This window comes from Trematomus bernacchii, unplaced genomic scaffold (assembly GCF_902827165.1).
Source record: "Trematomus bernacchii unplaced genomic scaffold, fTreBer1.1, whole genome shotgun sequence".
Taxonomy (NCBI): Eukaryota; Metazoa; Chordata; class Actinopteri; order Perciformes; family Nototheniidae; genus Trematomus; species Trematomus bernacchii.
In genome coordinates, this window is record NW_022987687.1 from 218,011 (window position 1) to 234,838 (window position 16,828).

Sequence of the window (16,828 nt, forward strand, 5' to 3'; positions counted from 1 at the left end):
CTATTCTGCTTCATTAATGTCCTGCTCTTCATCTCTCTCCAGTGGGGAGGGGTCTTCAGGCCAGAGACTCCGAACAGTCACCTCGGCTAACGGGAAGTCATCAAACTCGTCCGGAGCGTGGGGAAGTTTTTCTCCTTCGCAGAACTTCAGTTTCTCTCTCAGTCGGACCGGACCGAACTCCAGCAGCTGAAACAGGAAGAGCTCAGATTCAGCAACATGGACCCCATCATGAACTACAACTCCCATGAGCCTCTGGGAACACGTCACTTAACAATCCTTTTTAGATCATATTATTTATGAATAAATATTAGGACGATAAAAGTCAATGTGTTAATAAAACAACTTTCACTTTTTTAACGCGTGCACTTTTTCTGAACCTGAAAGATTTCACTTTAAAACATTTAGAAACTACGGAAATCCCAATGAATACATTTCAATTACATATTTAATCGATTGAAAGCCCTTTACATTGTCACATATATATATATATATAAATATATATATAGTTTTTCCACATTTCTATATTTCTATATATACATTTATGTGGAATTTTTTCCATTTAGTTTAAAAATGTTATTCACATTTTTCTGACTGTTATTTATCTTTAAAAATTGTTTTTCAGAGGTTTTTCAAGGTTTTTCAAGTATTCTTTCGTTATAAGATATTTTGGGGGATTTTTTCTTTCCTTTTACACATTTTCTTCTCGACATGTTTCACTTTTTTGGGATATTTTGTATTTCCTTAATAACATGGCCGTGGTGCTTCTGAGAAAAGGAGCTGAGATCAAACTCTGAAACGAGTCCTTGAAGAAGACGGACCAGATCCACTCTGATCAGTCCTACAAAGTTATCCTGGAAATATATAATTATATGAAATGTAGAGAAAAGCCTGACGCTGAGCTGTGGACAAGAAGACAAAGAGGAAGTGATCACCTTGTCCTCCTCCACATGCAGAGCGATGCCCACATTATCCCAGACGTAGAACTCATAAGGTCTGTAGCCAAGATCCTTCCTATTCACAGCCTCCATCTGCTGAGTCTCATCGTTCCGGGACAACACAAATCTGACAGAGAGACAGGAAGCATAATCCATAACTCATTTCCTTGTTGTCCCTCCCAGGTTACCTGTCATTGTTGTTTTCTCACCTGTGAGTTTCACACATGGCCTCAGGCCTCCAGATGAAGCGGCCATCTCTGTAGCAGCAGACAGCGTTTGGGTCGTCGGACAGAAGAGGATATTCTGAGAACTGCTCCTGATTGGCCGGACTGTGGACCAGCACCGCGTACATCACTTCCTGTTTGTACAGGTGGGTCTCATACACCCGCATGAGGGGCTGCTCACCGCCGCAAAACTGGAGAGAGAAGAAGAGCTTTTACACAGAATCACAGAATCACGTGGAAAAATCATTCAACAAAATGATAAACTTATATTAATGGAATGGCATTATGAGTCCTACACCCTGACATGAGTCAGCATTATGAGTCCTACACCCTGACATGAGTCAGCATTATGAGTCCTACACCCTGACATGAGTCAGCATTATGAGTCCTGAACCCTGACATGAGTCAGCATTATGAGTCCTAAACCCTGACATGAGTCAGCATTATGAGTCCTGAACCCTGACATGAGTCAGCATTATGAGTCCTGAACCCTGACATGAGTCAGCATTATGAGTCCTAAACCCTGACATGAGTCAGCATTATGAGTCCTAAACCCTGACCTGAGTCAGCATTATGAGTCCTAAACCCTGACATGAGTCAGCATTATGAGTCCTGAACCCTGACATGAGTCAGCATTATGAGTCCTAAACCCTGACATGAGTCAGCATTATGAGTCCTAAACCCTGACCTGAGTCAGCATTATGAGTCCTAAACCCTGACATGAGTCAGCATTATGAGTCCTGAACCCTGACATGAGTCAGCATTATGAGTCCTAAACCCTGATGTGAGTCAGCATTATGAGTCCTAAACCCTGACATGAGTCAGCATTATGAGTCCTACACCTCAGTACCTGCCGACTGTAGGCCTCCAGCAGCTCCTGAACGGAGAAGGTGAAGCGGTACGATCCCAGCCTGGAGCTCTTCTTGAAGGCCGGCGAGGAGGCAAACTCCCCCAGGAAGCTCTGCTGATCCTGGACCTGCTGCTCTGTTCGGTCCGGGTATGTTTCCTGGAGGAGGCGCTGCTCAGCTGATCTGAGTTCCTCCCCCCCCACAACCAGACCCCACCACACCAGGCCTTGTTTTCCTTTGAAGCCTCCGGACTTCGTGATGCCTTCCAAACCGTCTCTGTCTGTGTCGTGCTTCAGATGGCTCACATGGATCTCTGGTCGTGGGTATTCTGGGATTATTTCATTTTTAAAGAGGTAATTGTTTCCTGAGCCCTTTCTCTTTCTCAAATCATCCAGCTTCAGATGCTCCTTCCTTACAAAGTTAAAGTAACTTCCCCTCCTGTTCCATTCAGCCTCCATGATCAGCTGGCTCTCCTCTGAGGAGGATCTATTACAGCAGACAAAGTACAGCTAGAGACTGAAGATAAACCCCACCTGCCACCACCTGTCTTTATGTAGTCGAGAGGCCCTGTTGGGTAATATAATTAATCTGTGTCATCATGAGATGGAGGAGGGGAACTTCTAGTTTCAGTGTCTTCAGAAAATCACCAGTGCGATTTTTATTTTTTAATGAGAAGACAAAACTCAAACCCACTCGTCTGAACCAAACCCTCCACCAGTTAGAGAAATTAATCCAAAGCTTCGGAAGAAAATACATCAAACACACACTACAAAACACACACTACACAACACACACTACAAAACACACACTACACAACACACACTACAAAACACACACTACAAAACACACACTACACAACACACAACACACAACACACACTACACAACACAACACACACAACACACACCTCAGTGCTACCATTAATAATTAACAGATTACTGCCGTGCACACAGTCAGGAAAAGACACACAACATATTCAAAAGTCATAAAGAGTATGAACTTTTGAAACAACATCATAACATTCATCTGGCTGCTACTTGGGAATGATGTATCTAATATATCAAATCCAATCACTTGTACTATTTCACTTTTTTACTATTTTTCCTTTTGTATTTACTTGCACAATTTTTTTTCTGTTGATCTGTGTTATTGTGTTGCTCTGTTGGAGGAGCCTGTGACCTCAGATTTTCATCGCCAGCTGTGCACATATGACTAATAAAAGCCTTGAACCTTGAACCTTGTTAGTGCGCCGGCTGATGGAGACATGGGAGTGGGGGCCAGACAGCTGATCGGATCAGGTAATAAGTCACTACATGAGAGCACTCTGGTAACCTGGTTCCGGTCCCTCTTGCAGTAGGCCGGGTCCTGAGAGGACGGACCGATTACAACACCTCCCAGAATAAAGGAAGACTGTGTTTGTTTTCTGTTGTTTGCCTAAGTGGCTGACTTTTTGGAATAAACTCTATTTTGTTTTTGAACCCATCCCTCTCCTTCCGTGATTTATAAACAACGCGTCACAGAGTTCCTTTACAGTGTACTGTAACTGAATATTAATACAGTGTAATGTTAGTACTTTCACTGTAACAGAGTATTAATACAGTGTAGTGTTAGTACTTTTACTGTAACAGAGTATAAATACAGTGTAGTGTTAGTACTTTTACTGTAACAGAGTATTAATACAGTGTAGTGTTAGTACTTTCACTGTAACAGAGTATAAATACAGTGTAGTGTTAGTACTTTTACTGTAACAGAGTATTAATACAGTGTAGTGTTAGTACTTTTACTGTAACAGAGTATTAATACAGTGTAGTGTTAGTACTTTCACTGTAACAGAGTATAAATACAGTGTAGTGTTAGTACTTTTACTGTAACAGAGTATTAATACAGTGTAGTGTTAGTACTTTCACTGTAACAGAGTATTAATACAGTGTAGTGTTAGTACTTTCACTGTAACAGAGTATTAATACAGTGTAGTGTTAGTACTTTTACTGTAACAGAGTATTAATACAGTGTAGTGTTAGTACTTTTACTGTTACAGAGTGTTAGAAAAAATATCACTGGTCACCGGCTTGATCTTCAATCTCAAGATACATGTATTTATTATCCTTGCAAGAATGGAAGTAGTCCGCACACACAGAGGCTGCGTGGGACAAATAGTTCCCAGAGTAGAGTCCTTGATATGCTTTATATACAAGAGAGGGTGTTACAGTCAACAAGATGGAGGAATACTGGTTCAAAGCAGTATTCTGACATTAGTTAAGATTAGCTAAGGCCTGCGTAAGCATTACACATGACAGTCATATGCCTATCTCTCTAGGGGCTGTGTCATCATGCCAATCTTAGGAACATAGCTATCTTAACTTCAACACAGTGTCTCATGAGCGTCATCCATGTAGTCATACATCCGGCTACGTACACAGCTACGTAGGGCCTCTGTTATCAGGTGCTACTCTGATATAAAAGGAACATTCAGTATTTTCCCAACATAACCCTCCTGTTTATACTCAGTATAAAACTTAATTGAAAATACAAAATGTTCAAATGTAAGGCATAAAACGCCAAAAATAAAGTTCAATCAATTAGCTCAGCATAAATGTAAGACATAACAATTTAAATGTTTCAATTTCAATCGGATGGTTCACTTCTTCATGTGAGTCCTTATGCCGTTATAGTCCAATGTTTTCTGCTTCGTCAGTCAAGGCCATGAGTGAAAGCTCACAGCCAGGGGAGGAGTCGGCCGATCCCCCTTTCCCTCCGTCATCATCGCTGGGTGCGTCCTGTTGAGGCAAGGGCTGGTACTGCACTAGGTCTGTTTAGTGAGTGCTGTTTCAGTGAGTCTGGTAGATAGTAGGGATGTGAATCGGGACAGGGCCAGATTCTTCCATTTTTCAAACGAGGGATCATCGATTCCTGTGTTCTCAGTCAATTCTTCTGAAAGGGATGTAAGGCCTCCTTTCACTGTGCAATCTGGGGCTGTATTGTTAGGGATAAGCAGGTGGTGCCTAGGGTGCTAGGAACCCCTGGGGTCCTTTTCCTCGGGTCTTCTAGCCTTAAAGTTTGATGTCCATCATGTTGTGATCTCAGGTGATTGCAGGTCTCCCTTGAAAAAGAGATCGTTGATCTCAATGGGATTTTTTAACCTGGTTAAATAAAGGCTACAAACAAACATCTCGGCTGGGCAATTTAACGATTCTTCTCTTGACTCTGATTTGTTAGTTGCTATGGATGGCGTCTCGGTATTGGTTTCAAATGTAAGTTTTTCGCTGTCTTAGGGTCTCAGTGTCCCCCAATAATAATGGTTTTACTATCAAAAGGGCTATAGCTGAAAAGATGCATGAATTCCCCTAAACCAGGGGTTCCCAACCCCCGGTCCGCGGACCGGTACCGGGCCGCGGAGGTGTTACTGCCGGGCCGCGAAATAGCTGTGAGTTTATCGTAATATTTGCAGAATTATAAATATATATATATAATTTTCGCACCTATGCCACCAGTCATATTATTTCATCCAGTAGCTAGTTAATCTTTCACCAGAAAACCGTTGAAAATGGCTTTTATGATGTTCCGAGGGATTCGGCGGCTCAGCCTATAAGGTCTCAGCCTCTTGTGCGCACGAGCATGTTACCGGTGCGCCAAGTAGGAAGAGGAGCGCACAGGAGACAACCGTTTGATTGCAGACTGTTATGTTTATGTGGGGAAATGGTGGTGCATACATTATTTGAGATATATTTCAAACTCGGACTTCATTTTAAGGACATGTCGGCCAGGGGTGTAGAGCTATTTGTTTAAGCACCGGATTGGCAAAACAGGAGAGTAAACCAGTCTGCCTTGATCTATGGATTAATGTCCGGGACTCTCACGGTATCTGCTGCCCGCAGCTGTTTTATAGAAGGAAACCCTCCTTCCCTTCATGATTTGGCTGCAGCATCAGGAGGCGGCGGGACGTATACTCGGTAAAAAGCTGTGCCTTTTTACGCACCGCCTTCGCTGTGTTTAATTTAATCAGAACAGTTTAAGAGTGACTGCAGGCTGCTCCGTGTTAACCACACACACATCTACATACATCGAACTGCCCGATTACTCCCCTTTTTATTAGTTTTATGAAGGAGATGTCCAGTCAGTCACCAAGGCGCATGTGTGTGTATGTGCTCTGCTCAGCTCAGCTCAGCTCTGTGTGTTCGGTGTGTTTGTGTCTGTCCGACACCGGCATATATGCGGCTGTTCCCAAAATAAATTAGTTTAATCTTAATCTCGATGTAGTGCTAAACTGTCGGGAGTGCACCGGAACGAACGACACTATCATAATATCTTCTGAAAACAAATGCCAGTGTCACACACACACACACACACACACACACACACACACACACACACACACACACACACACACACACACACACACACACACACACACACACACACACACACACACACACACACACACACACACACACCCTGGCGACCGGACATCTCCTTCATAATGCACCTTCTCCTCGTTTTCACAGCATTCACTGGATTATCCGTAAATCATACAAACAAAACCAAAACGTTGATTTATCTGTTTTCCCGTTTTGGTTTAAAAACTGAATAACGTCGGTTTTTTGGTTTTCCGAAAAACCAAAAAACAACACCGGTTCTTTTTTAAACTTTGTTAATATTTTTTGGATGCATATTGTTCTAGTATTTGTTCAGGCTGTTACATACAATTAGCCTCTGTTGCTACCTGCTGGTGGTGAGTAAATATTAAAATCAGTTAAAATTGACAACCGGTCCGCGATTTTTTTTTAATGTATCTACCGGTCCTTGGCACAATAAAGGTTGGGAACCCCTGCCCTAAACCACAGCCCCGGTCTCCTGAAGGGGGGCCATGGTCTATCATGTGCTGTCTGGTACATGGTGTGCCAGTTTCTGTCGCTCAGACTTGTTCTCCTGCGAACAGTCACTCTCTAGTTCTGCTGGGTTCTGCTGATTTCTTCACTGGTTTGAGACAAGTGGCCCTATTGGTGACACCTCCCTTTGAAGCCAGACTTCACCACAGCAGAGTCGAGTTTCTGCATTTAGGCCTGAATAGCTCCACAGTCAAGTGTATCCAGGATGGTGTCTCTGCTCCTCCAACTGCAGCTGGTGTAGACAGGGTTAGTGCTAGATCGTATACCTCCTGGGTTTTATGCGGCGGAAGTGACGTAATAGTGGTCGTGGATGAGACGGCAACTTTTGTTGCGCTCGCGCTCCAACAGACAAGTCTGTCAAGGATGCCAACGCGCAACAAACAGGATGCTTTCACATAAAATCTTTCAAACACTGAAGGATTTCGAGGAAGCGTTAGCAGACGTTGAAGAAACAACGATCACAAAGTATATTGTGTACAAAAAGGAACAGGTTTTCGGGGAAAATAGTAAGTTTGTAAAGTTAGATCGGAAATTGAAGAAACAACGATGACCAAGTAGCCTACATTGTGTCAGTAATCAAATATTAAGTAGGCCCTATATAGGCCTAAGTATATAAGTATAATAATATATAAGTATAAGTATATAAGTATAAGTATTACATATATAAGACGGGGCACAGAACGGCTCGGTTCGAGCCGTGAATTTATTCATCTTTTAAACGGCATAATTTAAGTTGCGCTGACAGAGGTCCACAGTTTTCCCGCAGCGAGGCTCCCCCGCCCTCCTGTTGACAGTTCACGAGCGTTCACACCACTAAAATGTTTATTTTGGTGTTCTGTGTTTTAATGCCTACAACAACTGAATTATAGGTTGGTAGTTTCAGCTTTCTACATAACCCATAGATTGATAAAAGCGAAAAATACGTGAAACTTTACTGTACATTCAGCAACAGGTTGAATTATCAGGCGTAAAGTTACTTAAGACATTTCAAATTCCGAGTGTCTTTCCAAATCTAAACTGACCAGTGTTAATACATCTTTTATGGATAAAATGTGTATTTTTGTCACAAATGTTTCAATACAGACGTGCAGCCTTCACCAGGGAAAAAGATATACTGGCAGTTGAAATGTGTACCATATGATGGGGTGCCATTCCAACTCGTGGGCACCAAGATATATGGATGCCACCAGGGAAAGGACAGGTGTACTCGGCAAAAGGAGAAGTACCATGCACAAAAAGAGAAACAAGCGGTATATTTATGAATTTACATGCATTAACAACTTAAAATAATTGGTAAAGGAAAATTAAACAACTATTCGTAATATGACATGCATTATGTGGAATTCTATGACACATAACACTGTGACACATAACAACATAGGAATCAGCATTATGTAAATACATAAGTCGTTTAAACTTTAGAGGAATAGGAAACGAAATTCAATGGCCTCTTCTGAGACAAAATAAAGGGGGATATCCTTCCTTTGTTCACCTACAGAACCCAACCAGCTCACGGTCATGACCTGGCACCAAATTCTTCCTATACTGGTTACTTATTTTAACAGGGGATGGTATATGTGCAAAATAAATAGACACAAACAGTACAGATGCAGGGGTAATGACATAATCTCCCACTATAGTTTTCTTCTCTGACATCATTACCAAAAACAAAAACAACGCACGTGCCTTGTTTGCTACCGTCGACAGACTAACTAACCCCCCAGTGTCAGTAGCCTCTGAATTTCTATCCACCAGGGCGTGCAATGATTTTGCCTCCTTCTTCACTGACAAAATTCAGAAAATTAGACAAGCAGTCAGTGCCTCTACATCAGGTACAGCAAATGTTTTGTCCCTATGTCCACCTAATATCAATTCAAACACCATGACACAATTCCATCAGATTAATGGTAAACACTTAGAGGACATTATTCAACTTCTGAAATCCTCCTCCTGCTGCCTTGATATTATTCCAACAGGATTTTTCAAAGATGTTTTTCCTTGCATGGCCTCAGATCTACTTCATATAGTAAACACATCTCTTCACTCAGGTATTTTTCCAGAGGCCCTGAAAACTGCAGTCATTAAACCGCTCTTAAAAAAGAATAATCTAGATGCCTCAGTAATGAACAATTACAGGCCAATATCAAACCTGCCATTTCTAGGTAAAATCATTGAAAAAGTAGTATTTCAACAGTTGAGTAACTTCTTGCATTTAAATAACTGTTTGGATGTGTTCCAGTCAGGATTTCGTCCAAACCACAGCACTGAGACTGCTCTTGTAAAGGTCTTCAATGACATCCACTTAAACACAGACAGTGGCAGAACTTCAGTGTTAGTATTATTAGATCTCAGTGCTGCATTTGACACTGTTGACCACAACCTATTACTAGACCGACTAGAAAACTGGGTGGGACTTTCGGCAACAGTTCTAAATTGGTTTGAGTCCTACTTAAAGGACAGAAAAAACTTTATTTCTATAGGTAAATACACATCTGAGTTGACAAATATGACATGTGGGGTACCTCAAGGCTCCATCTTGGGGCCTCTTCTCTTTAACATCTACATGCTACCACTGGCTCAGATAATGAAAAACAACAAAATAAGTTACCATAGCTATGCGGATGACACACAAATTTACGTAACAATTTCACCAGGAGATTATGCTCCAATTCAAACACTGAGTAAGTGCATTGAACAAATCAATGACTGGATGTGTCAGAACTTTCTCCAATTAAACAAAGATAAAACTGAGGTAATGGTTTTTGGAGCCAAGGCAGAACGTATAAAAGTTAGCGCTGAGCTTCAGTCTGCAATGTTCAAAACAACAGATAAAGCCAGAAATCTAGGTGTAGTCATGGACTCTGACCTGAGTTTCAACAGTCACATTAAAACAGTTACTAAATCAGCCTACTATCACCTAAAGAACATATCTAGGATTAAAGGACTAATGTCACAGCAGGATTTGGAAAAACTTGTCCATGCTTTTATCTTCAGTAGACTCGACTACTGCAATGGTGTCTTTACAGGCCTCACTAAAAAATCTATTAGAAAGCTGCAGCTAATTCAGAACGCCGCTGCTCGAGTCATCACTAACACTAAGAAAGTGGATCACATCACTCCTGTTCTGAAGTCTTTACACTGGCTTCCTGTGTGTCAAAGAATAGATTTCAAAATATTGTTGCTGGTTTATAAAGCTTTGAATGGTTTAGGCCCAAAATACATGTCTGACCTACTGCTAAATTATGAACCATCCAGAACCCTCAGGTCTTCAGGGACTGGGCAGCTTTCTGTCCCCAGAGTCAGAACTAAACATGGTAAAGCAGCATTCAGTTATTATGCTCCGAATATCTGGAACAAACTCCCAGAAACCTGCAGGTCCGCTGCAACTCTTACTACTTTTAAATCCAGGCTGAAGACTTTTCTTTTTGCCGCTGCTTTTAATTGAACTATTCACATCTTAAACTGCACTGTAACTTTTAACTTTTATCCATGTATTTTTTCTTTTAATGTTTCTTTTATTATCTTTCCTTTTTAATGACTGATTTTAAATGCCATTTTTAAAATGTCTTCCATTTTTGTAAAGCACTTTGAATTACCTTGTGTTGAAAGGTGCTATATAAATAAACTTGCCTTGCCTTGCCTTGCCTTGCCTATAGTTATATTAGCAGGACCTACAAATATTTTAAAGAAGACAAAAGAAAGAACCATAGCAAAAATTATGTTCTCCACGTTATGGAGAGGAGACCATGAAAATGTCTACATATATTAATATTGTATTTCTATACACCTTTTTTCTCTTAGCTTGAAGACCATGTCTTCAATGCAAGACGCCATCTCGTACAAAATACGAAGAAGATGGATTGCCCTGCCCAGATAACTGTCAGTCAGGTCATGAAATTTCCTGGTTTCAAGGTACAGCACAAGCACAGCACAAGTGCGTTCAATGCTATAATTGCTCTCGTGTCATGATCCCAATTGCCATGTCATTTTTATATTCCCCAGATTGCAGAGAACAGTAAAGCAAAGAGGAGGGAGCTCTCAGCAGCACTAAAGGCTGTAGTTGCAGCTGATCCTTCAACAGTTGAAGTAGTCATGGAATACCACACATGCTTCACCCCAGAAAGTGACCATCAAAACCATCCAACTGTTGGAGAGGTAACCATGCAAAATCTATTCCTTTAGCTGCTGTAAGAAACATGATGCGAGGTACAATTTGTGCTGTACAAAGAGGACTTTTTTTAGACAGCTTTAAACATCTATAATTACCCTGTTCAACGTCATGTACAGGTAGCTGAACTGCGTGAACCGATGGATTCCAGAGTTGAACAACAAATAGTGAAGCTCACCTTGGCTGGTGCCAGAAAGCTTAGTGAGATTAGACGTCAACTGTTCAATTTTGTAAATGACGAGCTATTCCGGGGGGAGCAGCCACCTCCACAAACACGTCGGAGGTTTTACCCCACAGACAAGGATATCAGGAATATCTTATCAAGAACGAAGGAGGGAATACGTAAATCCAAAAATGACCAGGTCAATCTGCAGGTAATACACTGAGAGTAGAATAGTATTAATATTATTCTAGCCATGCAAGTTTGTGTGGGTGGTTAATGCACAACTTACAGAGTTTGTGACTTCACCAAGCATGGTCAGTTTTTTTTTTTGTACATGATACATTGTCCTCTGAATGCACGTGTAAGTAAGCAAAGCAAAGTAGCAGTATTTGGTTCATATGCAGGGTATGACCATTTTTCAAAATGCAACTAAAACTTAAAAACAGTTTTTTGCCCTGATATGACAACAAATGTTCCTAATGTTTGGGCCATGAGGCTACATGATGATAATGTCCAGTTACACTTTCATTCACAGCTTCTGACGCCCAGATGGTTAGTTGATGACTGCAAAATCAAGTACAGGCCAAGCCAGCTACAGGAGGACGGAACTGTCACAAAGCTGCTGTTTTGTTACCAGACAGCCTGGCAGCGAAGGCTTCTCCACCTGTATGGACAACAGATGTGCCTGCTTGATGCTACTTACCGGACGTGTCGTTATTCTGTTCCCCTCTTCTTCCTATGTGTACGTACAAATGTGTGCTATGCAGTGGTTGGCCTCTTTGTGACCCAGAGTGAGACAACAGCAGATGTCAAAGAAGTCCTCCAGGTGTTTAAGGAGTGGAACCCTGACTGGAGCCCTAGCCACTTCATGGTTGATTTCTCAGAGGTAGAGATCGGTGCCCTGGAGGAAGAGTTTCAAGGTGAAATTGCAGTAACTGTAGAAATCTGTTAATTCACATAATATGAAACGTTAATTAAAAAAAAGGATACATTTTACATAGTATTCCACCAACTTCCAAAATATAACCATTTACATGCAAATGTATGCAACAATCTACTTCAAAATAAAGTCATCACCTCCACTGACAGACAGATGTATAAAAAGCAGGCCTATATTTTGTCGCGTATACTATGTAATAGCAACGCGACAAAATAAAATGACAACATGGTGCAGGTAATATATCTCTTATATTTTATCCAGGTTCCAAGGTGCTTCTCTGCGACTTCCATAGGGAGAAAGCTTGGGTTGAATGGTGCAGGAAGAAAGATCATGGAGTGAGCCACGCACAAGACAGTCTCCTACCGCTTCTGAGAAGCATTGCAGCTGCTTCAACTCCAGAGGAGTTCAGCACACGCCTTTGCAACCTGCAGGAGGCCAAAGTCTGGAAGGACAATGAAAAAGTGAGGGCGTGGTTTTCAAATAAGTGGCTCCCAGAGGCTAAGGTGTGTATCAAGTTCAAATATTATATTTACTTTTATATTATATTTATTATATCATTTGTTGAATTTGAAGAGTCTTCCTTTTAATTTTTTTTGTCTTTTTTTGTCTTGTGTAGAGATGGGTGCACGTGTTTCGGGATGAAGATCTCAAGGTGGCCATCTACACCAACAATGGGGTGGAAAGACAAAATGAAACCCTAAAGCATTCTCATCTTGAAGGTTATAAGAACTGCAGCCTCAGTGAAATGCTCACTGTGTTGGTAACTGACTTCCTACCAAGGACATATCGGAAGTGAGCTAAAAAAGAATTACTATGATTATACATATATATATATATATTTATATATACATACATACATACACAAACACACACACACACACATTTTTATATATATATAAATGTAATGTTCGATAGCTTTGTTTCCAACATATTTGTTTGATGTTGTTCATTGTTGCATATGTTTCTGAGACAATTGTATTATCAAATACCATATCTATATGTCAGAGAAAGCAAACTGTCACAGAGAGACTTCTAAGATATTGTTCTCTTCTCTTATTGAAGGTACATTGAACTCAACGTCAAGTACTCCTCATTCTACAGAAGGTACAATGAGAACATGCCAAAGTTCTTAAAAGACAGACCAAGAAGTGTAGCAGACCATGTGATGTCAAGGCTTACAGAAGCCCAGTTTTATGAGGCGAATGACGTTGTTGCAAAGGGCAATGGCATGTTCCATGTCAAAAGCCAAAGTCATCCTTGCACACAGCACCACATCAACTTTGGTGAAAGTATCATCATGCCATCGTGCACCTGCAAAGACTGGGCAAAGCACAAGTTGCCCTGCAAGCACTTCTGTGCTGTTTTTAATCGTGTGCATGAATGGGGTTGGGAGAAACTGGCATCTAATTACAGGGATAACCCCCTCTTCTCCCTGGATAATGCATGTTTGGGACAGACTTCTTGTGAGAGGGATGACAGCGGCAGATCAGACATCACAGATCATACATATACACCGGTATCAGTGGAAATGCAGTCACCATGTAACGCTTTGCCCGAAAGGAAAAGACCAAGAAAGGTTAAACAAAGAAGGGAATGTGCCAGTCTCTTGCGTGAGATTACTGACTTAACATACCATCTGCAAGATGAAGATTACCTTAAAACGTTAACTGACCAAATGACCGAGATCTTGGAAGATGTGAAGCTACACACTCCACATGATCAGAGCCTTCCTCTGACGTTCACACCTAAGAAAAGGAAGAAGGAGATGGCCAAACTACCTGTGAAAACCGTACCACAAAAGCACCCATTCACAAAAAGGGTAGGCTGCTTTGCGGAAGCTATGAGGTTGAACTTCCGGGTCAGCATGAATGTGGAGGGAGTAGAGAAGGGTCCTGATGTCTCAACAAAAAAATAATCCCTATTAAATTATCCATACATATTTTTATTCTATTTAATTACAACTTGTATTGCAACATTTTTACTTTAACTCTGTAAGGTTAGTCTTTTTATTTATCTTGTATTGCACATTTGTATTCTTACTTCCTATGTTAATGTACATCTTTAAATTGTATTTTATTATATCTTTGTTGTATTGCCCTCTTTTACTTTCACTTCTTATTTCAACATAAATATTGTTATTTAAAATCATATTTAACATTTCTGCTTTCATTTCTTGTTTGTTTTATATGTTTATATACATATGGTTATTTTATTTTGCATTGCCAATTTTTGATTTTATTTCCTATAGTTACATTAATCTTTTTATTATATTTTTCTTATCTTGAAATTCACACTTTTACTTCTTGTGTATATATATATATATATATACATTTAGCTATTTATTAAGTATGTTATTTTGTTTGTTCTAAAATTGAGCAACTGTCACAAAACAACATTATCCTCCACAGGATAATGAAATGATTGTGATTTAACTTCCATGATGAAATACTGGTCAGATATCCACCAGATCTTTTAGTGATTTTTTGTCTCTCTTGGAGAAATTAAATCGCAACATCCAAAAAAAAACTTCAAAACACAAATACACAACCGAAAATAATACATTTAATACTATAATATAAAGAGATGGACGAATTCATTTCAATAAACATGTGAAAACTAAATCATACAGGTTTTAAGGGGTTTATTTGTGTGAAGACGGCAGCAGCCAGCGTCGTCTCTTGTCCTCGGTGGCAGATTACGTCACTTCCGCCTAAAACCCAGGAGGTATACGATCTAGCACTAACGGTGTAGACAGGAGCACTTGGTAGGGACCCTCCCACTTGGGCGAGTGCCAGGTTTTTCTCTTCATCACTCAGATGAAGACCCACTGTCCTGGTCTCACTGGCTGTGTGGGGTGAGTTGTTTTCTGTGCATCGGGAACAACAACACTTGTGATCTCTTTTTTTTTCAACATTTTAGTCATATTTTCTGCTGTGTTTTCTCTTACAAATGATTTTGGCTCTGGCAGATAATACGGATATTTCAGTTCAGGTGTTTTGACTCTCTTTGGTCTAAACTGTCCCTGAGGATTTATATAATATTAATTATTAAAAAGTGTTCTTCTGTAGTTTGTAAAGCTAATGTTACTAACAGCTTTTGAATAACATTCAACATCTCCTGTTGAGACATATATATAGCTAGATATCGAAATATGCTTCTGGGCTTCCTATAGGCAAAGTATACGTGTGCATAGTTTCCATTAAGATTTCTCTCCTTCAGGTGCATTTGCTTGCATGTCCCTCAGTGATTCTTGATCAATGTGTAGTTCGTAGCAAAGCGAGTTGCCCTTTTCTTTTACTTGTTCTCTTCTTTTCATATTATGCACATATCCAAAAACCTTCCTTCTGAGCAAGATATCACATCAACTTCAACAGGAAGTTTAATATCTTGCGCTGTCCATCTATTTCAGTCTTCTTCATCCATCTGTTCTCTTTTCTCTTCAGCCTTCTACAACCTTCTCTTATTTCCATTTATTTTACTTATAATCTGTCCATTTCTTAAATAATCTCTACTCCTTGTACTTCCTAAATTACAACTGTTGTTTCTGATTGTGATAGTATCCTATCTACTGTGTTTAGTTCCAAAATCTCGAATTCTTTGTCTAATGTTCCGGTGTTATGATTAAGGTCGTCCAAGTCGGTGTCTGAAACTGACATTTCATTGACTCCCTCCGTGTGGTTGTACATGACCTGATTAAATGGCAGCTTCTAGTTGCTTGACCGTCCTCCTCCCCGCTCCTCTGTGTCTCTCTTCATCCTGCAGTCACTTGTTTTCATGTCCTTTTTTGCCACATGTGAAGCCTGCTCCCTCCAGCTTGCCTCCTCTCCCCTTTTTCCACCTCCTCCTCTTTCCCATCCTCCACGGCTCCGCTCGCGCCAGTCTCTCTCTGTTCAGAAAATGTGTTAGAAGGGGGGTGATCATAAAATGTCCATTATTATGTATTACCCTGCTTTCTTCTTATCTCTAATTGTCTTGTCCTGTATAGTTTTTGTTGCATGCACAGCATAGGATGTCAAAGTCTATCTGTCTGCCATCTTACTTGATGTTTCTGGACAAACTCTAAAGTTGGGCCATGTAGGCCGTTCAAAAAGGCATTTGTTGCTGTTGAGAATACGGTGATGCCTCGTCCTTGTTGTGGGTCTTATCGCACATTAGTGTCGTTCTTAGCAGAAATGATTTGACATTAACACTTTTTGATATGATTATTAACAGATCTGAATTGCCTACCCGATGACGTACAGCTGGCATGGTTCCCCAGGTGGTCTTCTGTTTGCCTCTGGGGGTTGGTGAGCGCTGGGGCTTTGGCCATTTGCAGCGGAGCGGAGGGAGGGCAGAGGTAGATGGTGGGTAGAGGTTGGCACCGTGGGAGAGTGGAGTGTAGGGCAGGTTGACGTTAAAATGACGACCAGGAAGGGGAGAATCAAGCTGGATCGTGCACACCGCTCCATGGCACCGAAGCCCGGCCCCAAACAACGCCCCAGGCCGATCTTACTGAAGTTTCACAACTTTGCCGACAAACAACTTGTTATGAATGCTGCCCGCAAGCTTGGTTCAGAGCCGGACCGCCTCGCCCACACGGGTCCAGGATTTCTTTCTTCAATGACTACTCAGCGGCCGTGGTGAAAAAACGCAAAGCCTTCGATGAGATTAAAGACCGGCTGAGG

General features: G+C 40.9%; 2 protein-coding genes across 2 annotated transcripts; one reads left to right on the forward strand and one right to left on the reverse strand.

Annotated features, from left to right (window-relative positions):
* LOC117488211 lies at positions 1 to 2,496 on the reverse strand. Its single transcript, XM_034137012.1, has 4 exons — positions 2,010 to 2,496; positions 1,145 to 1,350; positions 819 to 1,062; positions 1 to 186 (listed from the first exon to the last, which is right to left on the reverse strand). Exons 1-4 carry the CDS (start codon positions 2,463 to 2,465, stop codon positions 1 to 3), a joined length of 1,092 nt encoding a protein of 363 aa, XP_033992903.1. The 5' UTR covers positions 2,466 to 2,496.
* A 775-nt stretch (positions 2,497 to 3,271) lies between these two features.
* Positions 3,272 to 14,276, forward strand: LOC117488212. Its single transcript, XM_034137013.1, has 10 exons — positions 3,272 to 3,305; positions 7,977 to 8,143; positions 10,695 to 10,805; positions 10,896 to 11,048; positions 11,181 to 11,435; positions 11,760 to 11,834; positions 12,015 to 12,144; positions 12,426 to 12,667; positions 12,781 to 12,956; positions 13,227 to 14,276. The coding sequence occupies exons 1-10, from the start codon at positions 3,272 to 3,274 to the stop codon at positions 14,077 to 14,079; spliced, it is 2,196 nt and encodes a 731-aa protein (XP_033992904.1). The 3' UTR covers positions 14,080 to 14,276.
* Positions 14,277 to 16,828: the final 2,552 nt, after the last annotated feature.

Bases quoted from the DNA above. Each gene is read 5' to 3' on its own strand.
- LOC117488211 (XM_034137012.1), bottom strand. From the start codon at position 2,465: ATGGAGGCTGAATGGAACAGGAGGGGAAGTTACTTTAACTTTGTAAGG. The intron at 1,351-2,009 runs GTACTGAGGTGT...TTCTCTCTCCAG, and splicing joins TGGAGGCCTACAGTCGGCAG to TTTTGCGGCGGTGAGCAGCC. The intron at 1,063-1,144 runs GTGAGAAAACAA...TCTCTCTGTCAG, and splicing joins GCCATGTGTGAAACTCACAG to ATTTGTGTTGTCCCGGAACG.
- LOC117488212 (XM_034137013.1), top strand. From the start codon at position 3,272: ATGGGAGTGGGGGCCAGACAGCTGATCGGATCAG. The intron at 8,144-10,694 runs GTATATTTATGA...TTTTTCTCTTAG, and splicing joins CACAAAAAGAGAAACAAGCG to CTTGAAGACCATGTCTTCAA. The intron at 12,145-12,425 runs GTGAAATTGCAG...TATTTTATCCAG, and splicing joins CCTGGAGGAAGAGTTTCAAG to GTTCCAAGGTGCTTCTCTGC.